Source organism: Gossypium hirsutum, chromosome A09 (assembly GCF_007990345.1).
Source record: "Gossypium hirsutum isolate 1008001.06 chromosome A09, Gossypium_hirsutum_v2.1, whole genome shotgun sequence".
Lineage (NCBI taxonomy): Eukaryota > Viridiplantae > Streptophyta > Magnoliopsida > Malvales > Malvaceae > Gossypium > Gossypium hirsutum.
Genome location: NC_053432.1, coordinates 53,785,749 through 53,806,591, shown reverse-complemented (window position 1 = coordinate 53,806,591; position 20,843 = coordinate 53,785,749). Strand labels below are relative to the sequence as shown.

At 31.2% G+C, this 20,843-nt stretch overlaps 1 protein-coding gene across 4 annotated transcripts; it reads right to left on the bottom strand.

Moving 5' to 3' along the window:
• Positions 1–572: 572 nt before the first annotated feature.
• LOC107902461 (uncharacterized) lies at positions 573–10,373 on the bottom strand. Of its 4 annotated transcripts, none has more exons than XM_016828640.2 (2): positions 9,816–10,373; positions 573–629 (listed from the first exon to the last, which is right to left on the bottom strand). In XM_016828640.2, exon 1 carries the CDS (start codon positions 10,356–10,358, stop codon positions 9,816–9,818), a length of 543 nt encoding a protein of 180 aa, XP_016684129.1. In that variant the 5' UTR covers positions 10,359–10,373; the 3' UTR covers positions 573–629. The 4 variants fall into 4 exon arrangements, 3 of the variants coding, with proteins under 3 accessions (XP_016684129.1, XP_040933485.1, XP_040933486.1); XM_041077551.1 differs by lacking the exon at positions 573–629 and adding an exon at positions 4,365–5,354; XR_005901626.1 differs by lacking the exon at positions 573–629 and adding an exon at positions 6,591–8,143 and having other exon boundaries at positions 9,816–9,994.
• Positions 10,374–20,843: the final 10,470 nt, after the last annotated feature.

Here is a 20,843-nt window from a genome sequence, read left to right as displayed (position 1 = left end):
TTTTTTCTTTTTGCTTGACTCTGTGGCTTGCGATGAGTATAATCGAGGAGTTTGCATTTGTCGTTGTTTAATTGAAAGATTATTAGTGTAAGTGATGTTGTTGTTTCCTCAGTTTTCACTAAATTTTGTCTGCTTTCGTTATGGTTGAATAATATTTCCAATTGTTCCAAGTTCTCCGTTAATCGTTCAATTGGTTTATTATTTTAGGTGAGAATATCGAGGGGAGCATTCCTCCAACACTTTAGTTTCGATTAGTTGTTGTTGTTCGTTGGTAAGCGAATAATTTTCGTTTTAGAATTTGTGTGCCGAAGTTGTCGACAAAATTTGAATTACTGGTTAATTTAGCATTTTGACTCGATTAATTTCTATGGATGGGACTGTAACACCCCTTACCCGTATCCGACGCCAGAACAGGGTACGAGGTATTACCGGACTTGAGTACTTGTAATCATTTAAAACCGAGACATAAAATTTCATCAAATTTTAAACTTTTCAAACATATTCAAGCTGTCCCTTAAAAAAAACTTAGAAGGCCCATATCATGCTTTAAAACCTTTATATATCGATCAATAGTTTGATAGTGTGATTTAACCTCCGGCGACCTCCAACTCGAGCTAACATCTGCGCCACTATAGGAAAAAGGAAAGGAAGGGAGTAAGAATTATAGCTTAGTAAGTAAATATATAAATATGAATAAACAATACATTATCATACATTAAAAAAGTCACAATATGTTCCCGGAATATTACCATCACAAACACACATACTTTCACTATTACAATTATAAACAGGTTCAAAATAAGCTGTCTACCAGAGTACCAGCAGCTAAATTATTTATTTTTGGAGCTACAGAACTCCAAATTACAAACTGTAAATTTTACTTGAAACTAGATTCAAGTATATTCTTACCATAAAATTTTCAGAATTTTTGGTCCAGCCAATTAGTACAGTTTATTCATTGAAGTTACCCCTGTTTCACTGCTCAACTTCCCTAACCACTCTTCACTACAAATAAATTTTCTCTTCGTACATAACTCATATGATGTTATAGTTTATTTTATTTGAAACTAGACTCATTAAGGATTTCAAACATATAAATTATATCCCATAATTATTTTTGTACAATTTTAATGATTTTTAAAAGTCAGAATAGGGGATCACATAGTCATTCTGAACCAGTCTCATAGAAACTTAAATATCTCAGAATATAGAATTCCTTTGCTTTCTCTGTTTCTGTTATATGAAAATAGACTCATTAAGCTTTAATTTGATATCTCATTAAGTCTCTGATTCAATTTATACTATTTTTGGTAAATTTTTAGACTCTTATCACTGCAACTATCTAGAACAGTTTTATTGTCAATTTTGATCATTCACACTTCAATTGTATTCATCACTTACCCATAACAATCTTTCCAATTTCCAATCACATATCGAGCATATTGCTCATAAGTTACACACATATATACTTACACTTATCATCACAAAGTCATACACAATTTCATTTAATCAATTTCCCAGTTGAACACTTCGGAATAATAACAGATACACGATGGTATCGCACACAGCCCACCTTTAAAATTCGAAGCTCTCTTGTACACATAGTGGCCTTCACTTAGCACCACTCATGTGACCTAGCTCAATTGTACACATAATTTTGGCACTCTTGTACACATGGTGAACACTTAGTACCACCTATGTGACCTAGCCACTTTATCTCGTAGCTCTCTTGTTTACATGGAGTCCTTCACTTGGAACCACACATGCAACCTAGCTACATTTATCTCGTAGCTCTCTTGTCTACATGGTGTACACATAGTATCACCCATGTGACCTAGCTACATATATCCTGTAGCTCTCTTGTCTACATGGTGTACACATAGTATCACCCATGCGACCTAGCTACCTCATAATGTCTCATAGCTCTCTTGTACACATGGTATACATCTCGTATTACACATGTGACCTAGCTACATACCATCTGTATCTTTCGATTCCGAAAGTTCAAACGGGAAGTATCTCACTTTCTAATAATTTATTCCATTCTTCTAATAGTCAATTATAATTTAAAAATCAGCTACAATACATAAAATATGCTGAAATATAAAAACGTAATAAAGATAATGTATTATTTACATACAAACTTACATACTTTCTCATTTCCATGTCGAATTAATATTGAACATTTAAATCATCATAATTATACTTACTTTCAACACCTCGGCAATCATAGTAAATTTATAAATTTTACATTGAAATATGCATAAATTAATGCTTATTATACATATGAACTTACCTCGATACTAAAACGGTCATTTTACCAACTTCCCCGATTTTTAATTTTTCTCCCATTCTAGGTTCAAATCTTGTTTTCTGGGATCTAAAACATCATATTTTACTTATTTAATTAATTTACTATTCAAAACAGTTCTTAACTCAAACTTTTGCAAAATTACAATTTTGCCCTTAAACTTTTGCATATTTACACTTTTGCCCCTAGGCTCGGGAATTAAACTTCATCCTTTATTCTTATGTTTTATGACATGCTGATCATTTTTCCCTTCTATGGCAACATCAAACTCTCACTCTAACACATAGTTATATCCAATAACAACTTCTACCGATTAAGCCGTTTTACTCATTTTTGCTTAAAACCGCTTAGCAAAAGTTGTTTAACATAATTTCAGCCTTCATATTCTACCATAAAACATCAAAATAAACACATTTCACCTATGGGTATTTTTCCAAATATGAACCCTAGCTTAAATTATTGCTAGAATAAGCTTAATCAAGTTACCGAGATTCTAAAAACGTAAAGAACTTGAAAAACGGGGCTAGAACGGACTTACTATTGAGCTTGGAAAGCTTGAAAACCCTAGCCATGGCTTCCCCCATGCTAATTTCGGCCTCCATGAAAAAGATGAGTCAATTTTGGCTTTATTTTCCCTTTTTATTTCTTTTAATTACCAAATGACTAAAATGCCCTTAAGGCCTTTCTTTAGAATTTTATCCTATTCATGCCCATTTTTGTCCAAAATAAATATAATGGTCTAATTCCATTTAAGTACCTCCTCTTTAAAACCCCATTTCAATCAAGTACTTATGAATTAGAACACATATTTTGCAACTTTTGCAATTTAGTCCTAAAAGTCCAATTAAGCACTTTATCAGTAAAATTTCTTAATGATATTTTTACACAATATTTTAATCAATAAATAAACCTTAAAACTTAATTAGAATAAATTTATCGACTTCGAATTCGTGGTTCTAAAACCATCATTCCGTTTAGGTCCTAAATTGGGCTATTACATCAACTTCTACAAATAAGCCCTAATAGGCAAATTAAACATGCAATCTATAAAATTTCTTATCAATAATCTAACACATGCAACTAATCACTCGGTAAATCATAAAAATTAATCGAAATAAACTTTTCTATCTCAAATTTATGGTTTCACAACCACTATTCTATTTAGGCCCTATTTCGAGATGTTACAGGGATAATTGGTTGTCGTTTTTAGGTTTTAGGGTCTTCTCTATTACTTTTACGTCAAAACTGTACTAGGTGTGTAATGAAAACATGAAATCTTACGAACGAAAGAGGCCGAAAAACATGGCTGTCGACGCCGCATGGTTGTGTGTCAGTACATGTAGTAGGCCGTGTAACTCACTATTTTGGAATTAGAGGCACACGGGTTAGAGACATGGGCGTGTGTTCAAGTTGTGTAACGTATTGTTTTGGAATTAGGGAAACACAAGCCAGAGACACGGACGTGTGTCTAGACCCTATAACTCATTGTTTTGAGCCACACGGTTGTGTGAACCACACAGGCCAGCCACTCAAGTCGTGTGAATCCACACTGCGTGTATGCCAAAAATCAGGACTTTCCCCTAGAGCCGTAATCGTTGTTTGAATCGAACGTAAGCCTGCCGTAGGGTCCAAATTATATGAATTAGACAATGTAACCGTCATCTGACAATCTGTTACTAAATAATCTGTTATTTTCATGTAAACACTAGATATGAAATCTGATATGTAAATGTGATAGCATAATATGAGCTTGATTTGAATTTGTACTACTGTATACTCATATCTGATATCTATTAAATCTATATCTGTATTAGGTTTGGATTGTGAAAAGGAAAAAGTGTGGGCAATTTAATAATCTGCCGAATTTGGTGGCTAAGAAATAAACATATATCTGAATTTGGCAATTTATCGCGTTATGTTCTAGCAGCTAAACTGCAATTATTTTGAAACATGACACACAATCACTATGTGGTGTGTAGGGATGGACGAAAATGGTTTGTAGCGGTTGGGGTTAAGAATCTGTATCTAAATCTAAAATGTTATACAACTATATCTGATGTCTTCTATTTCTGTATTTGAATACGAGAGTTGACTGGTTAATGAAAACAGAAATCACATCTTTTATGTTACTAATTAATTAAAGTGTAAGTTACACACTGAGTTGTAGACTCATTTAGTCTGTTTGTTGGATTACAGATAACCTACAAGCTTAGGCGAGTCGGTGTGAAAAAAGCTCGATCATCTCCCTTTTAGTTATCTATTGTTTTATCTAAACTTATATTGTCGCCTGTTTTATTTTGAATGATTGGTTATAAGTTTGGATTTTCACGTTTGGCTTAACTATTTAAATGATTTTCGACTGTTAAACTTTGAATGGTTAAAGGTTGGATTTTCCTAAAATTATTTGATGTAGCTCTCCAAACTTGGTCTTAACGTCTAAGCCGGGTATGGGGTGTTACAATGATTCATCCTAGCTAATTTTCCTTTGAACTTTCTCAATGTTAGTAAGGAATAGTTGTTTGAGGACAATCCAAAAGAAGTGCCTTATTCTCTGAGGACATGGAAATTTACATAAAATATTCCAAACTATATATCTGGGGTTCCATGATGCTTCCTTCATCATCCAATAAGCACTTTGGACAGAGAAATTACTTGCTGTAGAACGACACCAATAGATTGAATCTGGGCCTGCACAGACTAAAGGTGGTGGGATGCTAACGATGTGTTGAATAACATCCTTTGATAGCCAAACATGAAAAAGTTCAAGGTTTGAAGCACCATCCTCCATAACTAACTCACTCAATTTGCATTCTAAGTTGACGTTCACATGTGCGGGGACAAGTTTGGATAAAGGTCCCATATTAGGAACCCATGCATCCTCCCAATAACATACATTGTTTCCATTTCCAACTGACCATATCAAATTATCATGTAGTAGGGGCCATACCTTAGAGATAGATTTCCACAGAAAAGAGCTTCTACTCCGCGAGATACATTTCGGTACTCTGTCCTTTACCCCATGCTTTCCTCTAAGAACCTGAACCTACAAGGCATCAGTTTTAGTGACGAGATTGAAACCAAGTTTCATCATGAATGCTGAATTCTGGTCACTGAGACGTTGTAACCCAAACCCTTACACGATTTAGGTTGACAGATAGCATCCTAACTCACTAACGCCATTTTTTTACTACCATAAAAAGAACCCCAAATAAAATGCCTCACCAAACCTTCAATTTCATTACAAACACCTTTTGGGACTATTAAAGACTACATGAGGTAGCTAGGAATGGATAAAAGGACCGATTGTGCAAGAGTGACCCTTCGGCGAAAGAGAGTTTCTTAGCCTCCTAACTAGAAAGATTTTTCCAAACCCTATCAATTACAAAACTTAGAGTACCTTTGGTAATTCTATGGTGAATGAGAGGGACTCCAAGATAATGCCCAAGGTCATAAACACGTTGGAAACCTAGAAGGTCTGTAATCTTCCCCACTAAATCCTCTTTGACCCCTTGGAACGACGGAAATGTGCAAGTGTATACAATCGCAACAAGTAATAAAGTGACAAGTAAATGTCGAGCTATTGTACCCACAGGGACTGTGAAAGAAAAATATTTATGAAATGTAAATCAAACACTTAAGTGATTAAAAATATTTTGGTTTTGAGGAAGTGATTAAAAAATAGAATTTAACTATGTAAAGTAAAATAAAATAAAAATAAAATAAAAATTTCAATTCATGATTTCAAAAGATGGTTTTAATCAATGTGACATAATTGTGTTAGATCAATTACATTCCTCAACTTAGAATTACTAAACCCATGTTCATGTTGTTATGAATATTTTCACGACAACTTGGTAATTTGCTAACTATTGCTCATACATACTTACTAAATTAACTAATCTCTTGAACATTTTTCAATTCCAATTCAAATAGTTAATCAGTCTTCATAAGCACATAAAAGATTAAGTGAGGTAACAATATATTTCTATATTGAAACAATTTAATCACAATAATCTTGCAAGTTATGCAAGACTAATGTATCGTTTAATACCGTCGCTAATTTAACCTTTAGCTACCTTTGAAGATTAAACATGCACCAATTAAATACTGTGTCAATGAATTATAATTTCAATATGTTTAATAATTAATTCATTCGTTACCTTACATTTTATAATGCAAGTATAACATAAACATGATTTTATTTAATTGAACAAGTCACAAAGCCTATAACAACATAAACATGATTTTAATAATTCAACTGGACAAAATGCAACCAATCTAACATGAATTAATTTAAGCCATTTTAATTAGAACAACAACAACAACAAAACAATTATTCATATTCATGATAACAACATAAATAAGAAAATTAAAGAGAAGGAAATTAAGAAGCAAATCTAGTATTTCTCTAAAGCTAAACTAGTGTGCTCCTCTTCTTCTCTATTCATTTTGTTGAATCAATGCCTCTATGAACAATTGAATGATGCTATTCCAAGATGGAAGAAGGCTCTTTTTCAAGAGGGAAATCAGCAAGGGAGATGGACAAGAAAAAGAGAAAAACAAAGAAGAGAAAGTGAGTGAAAGAGAGAAAGGATGTGTGAGAGTTGAAGGTGTGTTAAATGAAGCAGCAAATGGGGGTACTTATAGGTGGGAGTGGCTACTAAAAATAGCAAGTAATTAGCAACCATACACTCCCCTTGGCCGGCCACACAAGGAGCAAAGTTTGAATGTTTCAAACTTTGCTAAATTTAGCTTGGCGCAAATCTTTAAAGACACAAAAAGTGGAGAGGTTTGAATGGAGTTTAGGAAAAATTTCAGGGCTGTTTTGCAAGAATAAAAATCAGTAAAAATCAACTGATTGGGTCAACTTATTGGACGATTTTGGGCTGCCAATTTGCTTGTTGGATCAGTCTTCAATGCTTAGCACACTAAGCCACTTTCTCCTTCAGGCTTTATATTAATTTTTAACCCAATTAACTTTGGATAAAAATCAAATATAAAGTATATAAAATAATTATAATTTGGACTGTCCTTGGCTGAAAAAATATTCAGCCTTGCTCTTGGTTCAGTCAATGCAAAAATTTCTCCAACGGTTCAAGCCTTTTGAGGTGTTTGCCAAGCTAATTTCACATTTTGTGCAAAACTGTCGAAAATAAACCAAATTTGTGAAAATTTATTATAAAAATAATTAAAATTAAACATGTTAATAATTTAAATGCAAATTAATTATTTTATAATTAAAGTATGAATTTCGAAAAAATTTACTACGAAACTGCATGAATTAGGGCTCAAAAGGTGCTAAAAAAGTCTATATTTTTGTGTTTCCACCCTGCAGAAAAAAAAAAACACATTAGTCTTTCGAGCATTAACCTTGTGCTTTGAAAACTCACAGAAGGAAGTCTTTCAAAATTTTACTATGCTTCGAGTCCACTTCACTAAAGAGCACAAGGTCATTAGCAAAGATTAAATGCGATATAGCGAGTCCCGACGAGATAAATGAATAGGATTCCACTCCTTAGAAGAGATGGCCTGATAAAACCTATGACCCAAACATTCCATGCACAACACAAACAAATATGGAGAAAAAGGGTATCCCTGACGAATTCCTCTAACAGGTTTGAATTTGTCAGTAGGGACTTTGTTCCAAAGCACTAGTATAGTGGAAGTTGAGATGATCGACATGATGACTTGTATCAAAAAATTAAGCATAGTTGCAACTTGAAGAGAAGCTTCCACAAAATCCCACCGAACTCTGTCATAGGCCTTTTCCAAGTCAATTTTGATAGCCATCTATTCCACTGAACCCTTACTTCTTATAGCATGTAGGACTTCCTGCGTTATAACCACATTATCAACAATATTTCTTCCTGCAATAAATCCCACTTACTCATGGCCAATGATATTAGGAAACACAATCTTGAACCTGTTCGCTATCACCTTTATAACAAGTTTATATAAAACAAAATAGAGACTAATAGGTTGGAATTGTGTAAAGCTTTTAGGGTTCTGGACTTTAGGGATTAAAACAATAAAGGTTTTGTTTAACTCTGAATCAATAAAGTTGCCATCAAAGATCCCCTTAACCTAATTACAGATTGCTCCTCCAACAATATCCCATTTTCTTAGAAGAACAAAGCATGAAAGCTATCACTGCCTGATGCCTTTAGCGGGGCCATGTCAAAAAGTGCATTTTTGATCTCTTCATTTGAAACAGGTCTTCCAAGGAAGTCAACATCCATATTCTCAAGTTGTGGAAAGCTACTTGAAGGCAAATTCCCCATAGGTCTAGGTACCTCACCGTACAAATTTTGGAAAAATGCAACAACCTCTGTTTTTAGAGTTTCAAGCTCAAAAGTCCATTCGTCATCTGAATTACGCAAGGCTGCTATACTGTTGTATTTTCTCCTTTAAATCGTAAGCCTATAAAAATACTTAGTATTATGGTCTCCAAAATTCATCCAGTCACATCTCGATTTTTGCTTCCGGAGTAACTCCTTATAGTAAAGAACATTCTCTAGTTTCTCTCAAGTCTCTAATTCGCGTTGTGCCAAATTGTTAGAACCAGAGACATCCATAGCGCACTGAATATTAACTAATTTATGAATCAACTATTTTTTCCAAGTACTGATATGTACATAAACAAATTTGTTCCAGTCCCTAAGTCTTTTAGTGAGGTGATTAAGAGAGCCCGTAATGTTATCGTCAAAACTTCAATTATCCGAAAGAAATTCTAGACTCTCCAACCACCCAGCTGAAAATCAAGGCATGCCTTTAGGTGGGGAAAATTTGACTGAAAAGATAGTAAAATAGGCCTATGATCTGACTTAATTCTTGGAACATGAGTCTCCACGCAGTTAGGAAAAAACTCAACCCAAGCCTCATTACTTAGAACTCGATCCAATCGCTCAAAGAGTGAGCCGCGATGCCAAATGAATGGGGATCCCTTGAAACCTAAATCATGGACTTTACTTGTATCTACAAAATCACCAAAAAAAGAACACCTTTGACCTGCCACTTGACCACCTTTATTTTCTTTTGCCGATAGAATGGCGTTAAAATCCCCAAAAGCCAACAAAAAAAATGAGTTGAAGGGATAGATAACCGTAAATCCTTCCAAAAAAGCCTCATTTTCTATCTGTCAAGGTTACCATAAACGAAAGCAACAAAAATCGACCGTGACTTAAGAATGGACAAAATATGAGTCAAAATAAACTGAGGGTGATTTCTGATCACCTCTACATCAATGGACTCCTTACATCCTAGTCAAATACCACCAAAGAAACCAATTGAATCTACCTGATGAGTTCTTTCCAATCCCAATTTTGCAATAATAGTATCGGCTTTAAAATCGCTGACCCTTGGTTCAAGCAAACTAATAATATCCGATTTAAATTCATTGCTATATTCCCAAAAAATTCATGGAAATTTCAGATTCGCAGAACCCTACACATTTCAAGATAAAATGGATAAATTCATAACAAAAATTGAAAAAGGGAGAACATACTTATTGTCGACCATGGACAATACTATTCGAGCCTTCGATTTCTCCAGTCACTTTTTCCTTGACAACTTGGCTGTCAAACTTCAAGGAGATAAAGTCCGCTACCATCAACATGGATCCTGCAAGCGAGACCCGTGAACTCCCCAAAGCCTTGAAATGGTTAGTTGGCCCCTTAAGAGTTTTGTTAATCTTCCAACCACTCTTAGAGTCCCTTACTTTTCCATCGTTATCTCGACTGTTAATCAGATTAGAAGAATTCCCCGAATTAGTAGCTTCATTAGCACCCTTCACCCCAGTCAAAATCGAGTTGGATGTTCTTTCGAAAGTAACTGCCAAATGGTTGTTGGTATCAAGAAGCCTTTCATTTATAGCCACCGCCACAGCTGCCACTTCTCCAAATGCAAGATTAAAATGGAGAGAATTTTTATTATTAAAACCTGCAGGAACAATGAGCACTGATTTGCCCAATTCATTAACTTCTCGGTCAAAAGTTCTAGCAGAAGCGTCAACAACAATATCTTTTTGCTCAGAATTGGGTTGGATCATCCTACCTTTTAAGTGGTCATCAAAAGGCGTGTTTGGCCCAAACGCATCGCTAGACCCTGATTTCTGCCCATTCGTTAGCCCACCTCGATTGGCTTGGGCCCTTGTCGCGAGCAGTGGACCTGGATATTTTCAAATAAGAATTAGAATTTTCATTCAATAATGTACCCACTAACCTTTTTCGAGTCCCATCTTCTGATTTCTTCCCCCTAATAAGGACTTTTCAGTATTTTCATTTAAAACTTCTTTCCCATTTTTCTTCAAAATCTAATACCTCTCCCCTTTCCCCAAATCACTCCCCAAATCATCTGAATTGAGAGATAATGCATGAAATCTCGATCCCAAAAAATCCTCCCTGTTTCCAGTCTTTTCCATGAATGTTTTGCTCACGTGAGTTACGCTTGGACCTCCTCTCCACCAGCATCCAAGGACCATATTCATCGCTTCCGACCACCGAATCAACAACTATTCGTGAGGTTCCAATCGCCGGAGCATTTCCTCCCAAATTATGCCCTGTTGCTTGTATATGCGGACAGCATCCTTGGAGTGACCATACCGTCAACACGAGAAGCAGAAAACCGGTAAGCTTTCGTACTCGATTCCTTGAAGGTTTCCATTGATGAGAAGGAATCAGTGGTTTCTCCAAATTGATATATACTGTCATACGTGCATATTGTCCTCTTGTTTGACTGTCTATACTAAAATCAAATTTGGTTACCATCCCCACCATTCCCTCAATTTCCCATAAGACCTCTTTTTTGTAGAGGTAGCTAGGCAGTCCTGGGAGTCTAATCCAAGCCAGAACATTACTGGGATAGAGATTCATTGAATTGAAATCAATAGTCCATGGTTGCACCATCAAATACTGTCCGAAGATAATCCACGGTCCCTGTGATAAAACCTTCTCATAATCCTCAGAAATTTGAAATTTTGCTAAGAAATAGCCATTTTCGATATCCATCATTTGAAAGGGTTAAGATGGTCTCCAAAGTCCATAAGTCTTATTTTGTCGAGTTGTAAAACCAATATTCCTTTCCAACAACATGAGAATCACAGAGGTGGACATGTTTTAACTAATAATTTTTGAATTCTATCCGAGAAATCAATAGCAGGAATGCCATTGACTATCGACTTCTTAACATCACCTTCTAGAAAGGAGAAAACCTCATTGGCTGCGTTCGAATCACTCTCCCCATTAGAAACAGTGGAGCCTTTGCCCAGAACCATATCTTTCCAGGACAGGGGTGGTACTGGTGTTGAGCCGACAGCAATCACATCCTTGAAACGAACCTTCTTGGTGTTTGGATCACCAGATCATCCCTTTTTCCATTGTTTTCACAGTTCAGCCTGTTGTATTTCATTTGTGTTATTGTAATAACTCTATTTTACATCTATAAAATTAACACAATTAAAAAAAAATTAACACAATTTTTTTTTACTTCAATTTTTTAACAAATTGTAATTATCAAAATTTTTTCTTATATATTATGCTTAGATAACTTTATCTTTAAAATTAACAAAAATTTTTTAACTAACAATTCTAAATTAAAATATAATTATTTTTAAAATTAATTTAATAATATGATAGAAAATAAAAGATATTCTTACTGTATATATTTTTTTCTAAACTCATACTTATATATATTATAAATTATAATAATACTAACTAAACTAAAATTTCAATCCAACATCAAACTTAATTATGTTTGTTAATTATTTTGAAGAAATAATATGCGAAACTCAAACGGGACAGACTCCTAAACGGAAGCAAAAGCAAGGTTAAAATATGCTATTAGTCCTTGGGTTTTGATAAAATTTGAGATTTAATTCTTGTACTTAAAAATTTAAAAATTAAGTTTTTGAATTTTTTTATTTAAAAATCTCAATTTATTCTTTAAATTCGTAAATATTATTTTTATCAAAATTTGTTAATTTAGAACTTTAATTAGACTATTCTCATATAACGTGGCATATGATTAACAAAAAAAATAAATATGTTAAATTAAAATTTTCTAACATAAGCTGTAAATAATAATAATTAAATTAAAATTTTTAAATTAAAAAAGATGATTAAAATTTTAACTTTTAAAATATAGGAACTAAATGTTATTTTTTATATAAGTATAAAGACTAACAATACATTTTATCCCACAAGTAAAATGTCACAAGAGAATATATATATATATATATATATATCGAAATTTAGATTAACTTTTAAGGGAATTTATTTGATATAAATTTTAGAAAATGAATGGGAGTTTGGATGTAAATCTAATTTTTTAATGTTCTATAAGTTCTTTATAAGATTGAAAATCATATTTTTGTTGTGTAATATATTTTCTTTTTTGTTTTTCAGATTTTTTATTTCTATTAATAGTAGAAGATGACTCTTCTGAAGAAGTTTCTTCTTCCTCATATAAAGTTAAAATTATTTTACTATTACCATAATACAAAGCACCTAAATCTATGTCTAACTATATTATTGTTAATAATAACTTGTTCTAATTTATTATTAACTTCAGATAAGATTTTTTTAAATTTGTTGTTCAAATCTAATTCCTTAATATCTCCTAAATGATTTACCTTTTCTTCTATATTACTAACTTTATTATATAATTTATTATAATATATAGAGGTTATATCCATTAAACTATTAAATCCTTTACTAAGGGCCGAAAGATTATTTTCTTGTTTACAATCTATATGCATAATATGATTGTAGATTTTATCTTTATATAAACAATCTGTTTCTTCCATGGTATTTATCTATGGTACCTAAAACCGTCTGTTATGTTATTATGTCTTAAATACAAAGGCCAAACGTCTCTTACTTAGACTTAAACAGGCAAAAGTAAGACAGAATAACGGATATATGGGTTTTAAGATAAATAACCACAGAATTAACTAAATTGTAAATTAAAGATAAGAACTTACAATGGATATTATGATATCAGTCTTTCCAAGAATCGTTACTTCGAGGGCCTTTGATACCAATTATAGGGATATAGGGATGCGGAAGATAATTTTTTTTAAATCTGAAGGATGATTTTTACAAAGAGAATACTCAAAGTAAAATAGAAGAGAACTAAACTATTTTTCGATGCTTTGTTTAGGCTTCATACATGGCTATTTATAGCAAAATTCCTAAAATTTATTTAATTTTTTCTTCAATCCTGAACAGTGTTTCTAATAATGATCAATTTATTGTAGCTTCCACATATCCTGGCAAAATTTATTGTGGCTTCCACGTATTCTTGCATTTATCATCTTTTTGTTTGTACATAGATTCCTTGCTTTGTAAGTTACATTCTGCCTTGAATTTCTTCCATGTGGCTAGCTATTTTGTCTTTATCTTTCTTGGATATTATCGAGATTCCAAGTCTCTATTTCATCTAAATGTAATGATTCTGGTGACAGTCTTGGTGAATTCCAAGTCTCCCACGTGTTTCTGATTTCATCGATTATGTGCGATGAATAATCATCAATCTCTATATTAGCTATCTTTTTTAACAGCTTTAAAGATTCTTCGTCTCTATTTTTCTGGATATTTCCAATGTCGTCAGCCACTATCCTTCTTCCATCAGTCCAGAGTTTATAAGTTTGATGTTGAAGTATATGCTGAGCTGTTGTTATCAAATCAATTCCTGTTTGGATTTGATAATAAGTAAAATTATTATAACACTTGTTAATGTTTTTTGTCAAGTGTTCTTTGTTTTCTTTGACAGTTGATAACTTGGGGCTTCTAATCATTCTTTGAATAATTCATATTTAATATGGCTGATAAAATCTTTCTTTTTCAGCAATACCAATAAGACTACTTATTTGTATATAGAAATAATAATAAAAATCATCTTGATTTACTATTTCTAATAATATAGTCTTAATAATTGCAGGAAAATCTTTTAGTAAATTAAAAGAAAAGTTTTGAACAACTATTTCTTTAACAAAACCCCATACAATACTGCTTATATCAAATGGTTCATGATTAAGTCTAAACTTTATAATAGGAGTTTCTACTCCTAATTCATTCATAAAAACATATGCTTGTCAAAAAAATTCAGAAAAAAGTCTTTTGAAATTGAGTTTGCTGATTACAAACAATTTTATTTATTTTTGTAAAAAAATTTATTGGTAAAATTTTTCTAGTTTTATTATATAAATATATTCTAAATACTTTATTCATAAGAGGACTATTTTTTCATTTATGAATAAAATATTAAAATATATCAAGATGATTATTTATCTCCTCAATATTCATATATTCTATTTCAAGCTTTTCCCAATCTCTATATAAAATTGATTTTAATAATAATTCATGAGCTTCATTTTCTTTAGTTGTTTTTTCAACTAAGAATTGTGAAAACTTTGTAAGAGCTCTTCTAAAATTTACTCTTTGTTCTAAAATATGGGTTTTTCATATTTCATTGATAAATTTATAAATTTCACTTGGTAATCCTGGATTATAAAAATCTTTTATTTCTGGAATTTGTTGTTGTTTCAACAAATTTTCTGCTCCTTTGATCATTTCACATAACTGGCTTGAAATGCCGAATTTGGATCTTGGGACCAAGGGTATTGACTTACCATACTTAGTGTAGAAAATAATTGAGATCCAACTGGTGGTCTTACTATTGGATAGGGAATATAATATCCTTAGTTAGAATAGAATAATGGCTGTGAAGATGGCTTAATAAATCCTTGATTAGGAGTTATTGATTTCCCTTTATTGGGCTTTTTATGAACTGTGGTCCATTCTCCAACTTGTTCTAGAGGTTTTTTACCTCTATCCATAAGGCCTGCTAAGATAGTCAGTAATGATATTATCAGTGCCTTTTACATATAAAACTTTAAAATTGAAAGTACATAATTCATTATACCATCTAATTCTTCTAGGTACTGTTTCCAAACTTTTGTTAGTAAAGAATTGTTTAACCGCCTGATTATCGATTTTTATGATAAATTTGTCAGGTGCTAAATATATAAGAAAAGTTTTTATTCCTTTCCTTATTGCTAATATTTCTTTTTCATATATAACATAATTAATTTCATTTGGTTTAAATTTTCCTGAACTATATCCACATACTAATTCTTCATTATTTAATGTTATAGCTTTTAAAATAGATCCCCAATAATTTTGTGATGCATCTGTTTCTAAAATTAATTTATCACATTGTTTAGGTAAATAAACCTTTGGAGTATAATTTATTTTTGCTTTTAGATTTTTTATAATTTCTGAATCTTTTTTAGACCAGTTAAAAGGTTTATCCTTTTTTAACTTTTCATATAGTTTGCAAATTTTTTGAGATACATTAGGAAAGAAATTTCTTCCATAATTGACTACTCTTAAAAATTGTTGAAGTTATTTTTTATCTTCAATATTTTCAGGAAATTCTTTTATTTTTATTATAATATGATCTTGTAGTTTAAGACTATCTGTTGATAAATTTAATCCTAAAAATTTTATTTCTGTTTTTTCTAATTTTATTTTCTTAGGACTCAAAATAATTCCATGTTTTATGAATTCTTGAGAAATAATATTTAAATGTTTTCTATATTTTTCTAGGGTATCTGAAAATATTAAGATGTCATCTATATTGACTACACAAAATTTTTTATATTTATTAAATATAGAATCCATCCATCTTTGGAATATCTGAGGTGCATTACATAACCCAAATAACATTACTCTCCATTGATAATGACCATTAGGTGCACTAAATGCTGTTGAAGGCTTAGATTTTTCTGTTAGCATTATTTGCCAAAATCCTGATTTACAATCAAATTTACTAAAATATTTTGCTTGGTTAGCCTGATTAATTAAAACATCTTTTCTTGGGATAAAATATCCATCAAAATTAATATTTTGGTTTAGTCTTTTATAATTAATTACTGTTCTAGCTTTTCCCCTTTTTATTTCAACATGGTTTCTTACCATAAAGGCTGGACTAGAATGTGGGCTATTAGTTTTTTCTATTAATCATTTTTCTAATAATTCTTTGATTTGTGTATCAAATTCATCTATATCTTGTTTAGTATAGATTATAGGTTTAACTCTAATAATTTTATTAGGATTTTCTAATTTTATTTCATAATATCTCGGACTATTTTGTCATAATTTTAATGGTTCTTTACTAAAATTATCTTCTAAAATTTTAAAAAACCAATGACTTGTTTCTAGTTGTTTAATTTGTTCTTTTCTTATTGGTGTAAATCCTTTATCACACACAAATTTATGATTTTCTACTAAAGGTATTTCTATAAAAGTTTTTTCTACTGATAATATTACTAAGTTTTTATTAATAGAAAATGGTAAATGATTATATATAAAATTATTTCCTAATAATATGTCTCCATGCATTTCAAGAAAACACAATATTTTAGGAATTATAAATCTTACATTATTTATGTAAATTGGTATATTTCTAGCCTTAAATTGAATTATGGTTTCTTTACCATCTATTCTTATTGCTCTAATTGGATTTTTCATTAATTTTCATTTTTCTACAGGAATGACATTTTCTCTACAACTACGGGTGGTAGCTCCAGTATCTAACAAAGCATGTAAAGAATATGTTTTATATTCTCTAAATTGAAATGTTATTTCTATATATGTATAATATTTCCTAGGTTGAAAATTTGAGAATGTAATAATATCATTTTTTCCCATTTTCATTTGTTGAATAATTGTAGAAGATTGTATATCTTCTATTCTAGTATTTCTAGAATTTCTACTAGGTTCAGTAGGAAAAGTAGGTATTTGAACTGTTTTCATTCCTATTGGTGTTGAACTTATATTATCTTCATCTTCCTCTGTTTGAGTATTTGAAGGTAATACTAAATTATTATTTGGATTGGTTATAGGATTATTTTTAAAATATAATCTATCTCCTCATAACATATATTCTATAGTACTTACAGGTTTTGAAGTACTAACACCACTTATTCTATCTATCATTCAATCTCTTGGTATTGATAAATCTTTTAAACGTAATAATTTTGGCTAAATTTCTGTAGTAAATTTATTAGGTTCAAATAACTCAATTATTTTATTATTAATCTCCTTAATTTCTACTTCTGCCGTATTGGTATATTCATTTATAGAAGTCCAACTTATTGCTAGATCTTCTGCTAAATCATTAATTTCAGAATTTTTCGTCTGAATTCTTAAACATAAACATTCCTCTATTAGAGGATTTGTAATAGATATAAAATAGTTTGGTTTAACTTTAAAACCTATTACATTAGTATGTAAATTAGACCGAATTCTTCCAATAAGTGCTTTTATTGGATTTTCAAATCTTTTATCTAGTAAAACTGCTATTATAGGTATATTATGACCTTTTCTAAATAAAGCTTTAATTGTTATTATAATTATACCTAAATGTATATATCTAACTTGAGGATATTTCTTTTTAATCCTCTTAATTTTATCTTTAGTAAATAATGGAATTTCTGTTAATCCACCTCTAGTATCTTTAGCGATTGTATTGCCACTGATTTTCTCTATATGTCTTTAACTCCATATTTTAAACTTAGATATTTTATATATTTCTTCTTTAGAAATATGATTTTTATTTATTTTTTCTATCATTTCATCAAAAAAGTCTTTTTCTTCTCCGATTAAATTTCTTAATTTTATATCTTGTTGCTCAAACTTAGAAATTTCTTCTAATTGATTTTTAGAACTACTTCCTACATTAAACATAAATATATATTCTTCATTATCTGAATCAGAATCTATTTCTGATATTAATTCATATAATATTTCTTCAGGATTTATTCCTCTTCATAACATATTTCTAAATCTTGTTCTTCAAGACTTTTAATCATTTTTTTAGTATTTTTTCCTTTATTAGGACAATTTGGTGCTATATGACATTCTTCATCACCTATAAAACATTTATATATTTATTTTTTAGGCTTTTTAGAAGTTTTTCTTCTAACATATTTTTTCTTTTTCTTATTACTAGTATATCTTTTATTTCCTGGTTTCCATTTAATTAATCTATATTTTCTATTTTCCTTCCTATGTTTTTTATAAATATTAGAACGTGTTGTTTTACATCCAAACTCCTATTCATTTTCTAAAATTTTTGTACAATGACTATAACTTAATTTATTTTTTACTTGTTTAGAAGCTTTAGTTTGTAAATAATGTAAAGTTATTCTTTCTTTTGCAAAATTTATCCTATTACCTATAGAATCTATATTTTCTTTTGCTATTCCTGCTTCTTTACTATATTTATCTAAATAAGATACATATTTTTTTATACATATCTCATCCTGTGGTGGGGGTAGCTTATGAAAATATTGGTTTTTCCAAAATTCTATATTTTCATTTTTGAGCTTTTGATATTCATGAAGACATTTTTTAGAAAATTTTTCTAGATATCTTATATCACATAGTAAAAAAAAATTACATTTGAATTTTAACTTCTATAATCATTAGTCTATCCTCGTCTCCTTTAATAGCAGGGACTAAATTTGTTGGATTATGTGCTTTTTGTTGTTTGCATTGGAAAAATTGTTATTATTATTTTCCTTGAAATAATAAAAGAATTTTGAAAAAAATAATGAATTGATGGTATAAACTCTCTTGAGAGAAATGCTTTTGTTTATCAATTCTAAGAATAGGCAAACCATAATTCATATGAAAAAATTAATATGAATGTAGATATTTGTGATATATATTTGTACCTTTTAAGATTTTTTTTAATATTGAAAACTTTATGTGTTATATCCTTCTATTAAGAAAACACATGGCAAGCTAAAAATGCATAGTTGATTCTGCATTGATTTCTTAATCACGACTGTTCGCTCCACTTCAAACGGGACCTACCACCTGAGCTTAAAAGAAAATGTTTTCCTAATGTGAACGCACTCCTAAGTCAACAATGACCCAATTTAGCTTAACTATCTCATATTGATATAATCCCATGATATGTGTCTGTGGTTATCCATTACGCATTTAACGTGTGACAGCCCCAAAGTGACCCTAGTCAGAAAGTGGTTTCGGGACCGCTAAACCGAGTCACCAAATTAATTGAATATGATATTTATTGTCTAAAATATGTGAATATGAATGTGTGAAAGTTTTAAGCTTCGATTTAGTCGATTGCATGTGAATTCAGCTAATAGGACTTATGTGTGACACTTTTGAAATGTGATAGGTTAATCTATAAGGATCTATTAGTGCATGTAATAAAAGGGTGGACTTGCATGTCAATTTCCCCCTTAATTTAGTAGTGGCCGGCCATGACAAGGAAGGTGGACAAAATGTTATGGGCAAAACATGTCATAAACATGTTATGTTAGTGATTTATGTTAGGAAAAATAAAATAAGGAGTATGGATAACAAAATAATAATGGGAAGGTAAATGATGATGAAAAAAGAAAAGAGAAAGAAAAAGAAAAAAAAAAGAAAGGCTCTCATGTTGTTCTTGGCCGAATAGAAGAAAGAGAAGAAGGGGGAAGAGCTTGAGAAAATCGGCTATGGTGGTTTGCTAGACTAAGGTATGTTTGATGTTGTCCATGAGATTCATGCATGTTTTTAGTTGTTAGTTTGAGTTCTACCTAGCCCATGGTTTAAATCTTTGCTATGAAATGGAGATGATATTCGGCCATGGGTGTTGTCTTCTTGGTTGATGTTTGATGTTGTGGTGATGAGGCATGAAGATGAGTTAAGTTTCGGCTAAGGTGGATTTGTGTTGATGTCATTTGCATGCTAAGTGTGAAGCTTTGTAATGATACATGTGATGGTGATTGATGACTCTTGGATTTTCTTTTTGGCATTTTGAGTTAGACATTAAGTTCTTTGTGTAACCCATGACCAAAATTGAATGGTATGGTGTCTTGATGCATTCGGCCATGGTAGAAAGTAGATGTGAAATGGTCGTAAGGTGAAGTGCAAAATGTTAGTATTTGATTACTAGTGTATATATGCGTATTAGCCGAGTTTTGAACTTGAAACAAGATGATATATAATCAATACAAGTAACCATACTTGTAGGAAGTATTAAGCATATAATCGGCCTCAACATAGACATGTATATTTGGCCATAGGAAGAAGATTGGTGTTGCATGTATTCGGTTAGAGGCAAGCATATTGATGCTTTTATCTTGGCATAGACAATCGGCTAAAAGGGAGTGTGGGTTAATATGTTGAGTTGATTCATGATTTCATATGTATGTGACTTTAATGTCTAATGTATATATATATAGACTAAGTACCTTGAGTTCCTTTTTTCGATGCTCAAATGATTAAATCAATTTATTTGTTAAATTAAGCTCAAGAGCAAAGGGGAACTAAATCCGATAAAGGGAAGGAAAAAGTGGTCGAATAGCCATCGAAATCGTTCGACAACATCCGAGGTAAGTTTTCGAGTAACGAGACTTAGTTTACGATTTGATTAAGTCATGACGTATGAGCATAACAAATATACGGTGATATGATGATTCTACTTGAATTATATGTTGAGTTAATTAGTC

What these genes read in the sequence shown, in the direction of transcription:
- LOC107902461 (XM_016828640.2), bottom strand. Translation starts at nt 10,358, where the DNA reads ATGATCCAACCCAATTCTGAGCAAAAAGATATTGTTGTTGACGCTTCT.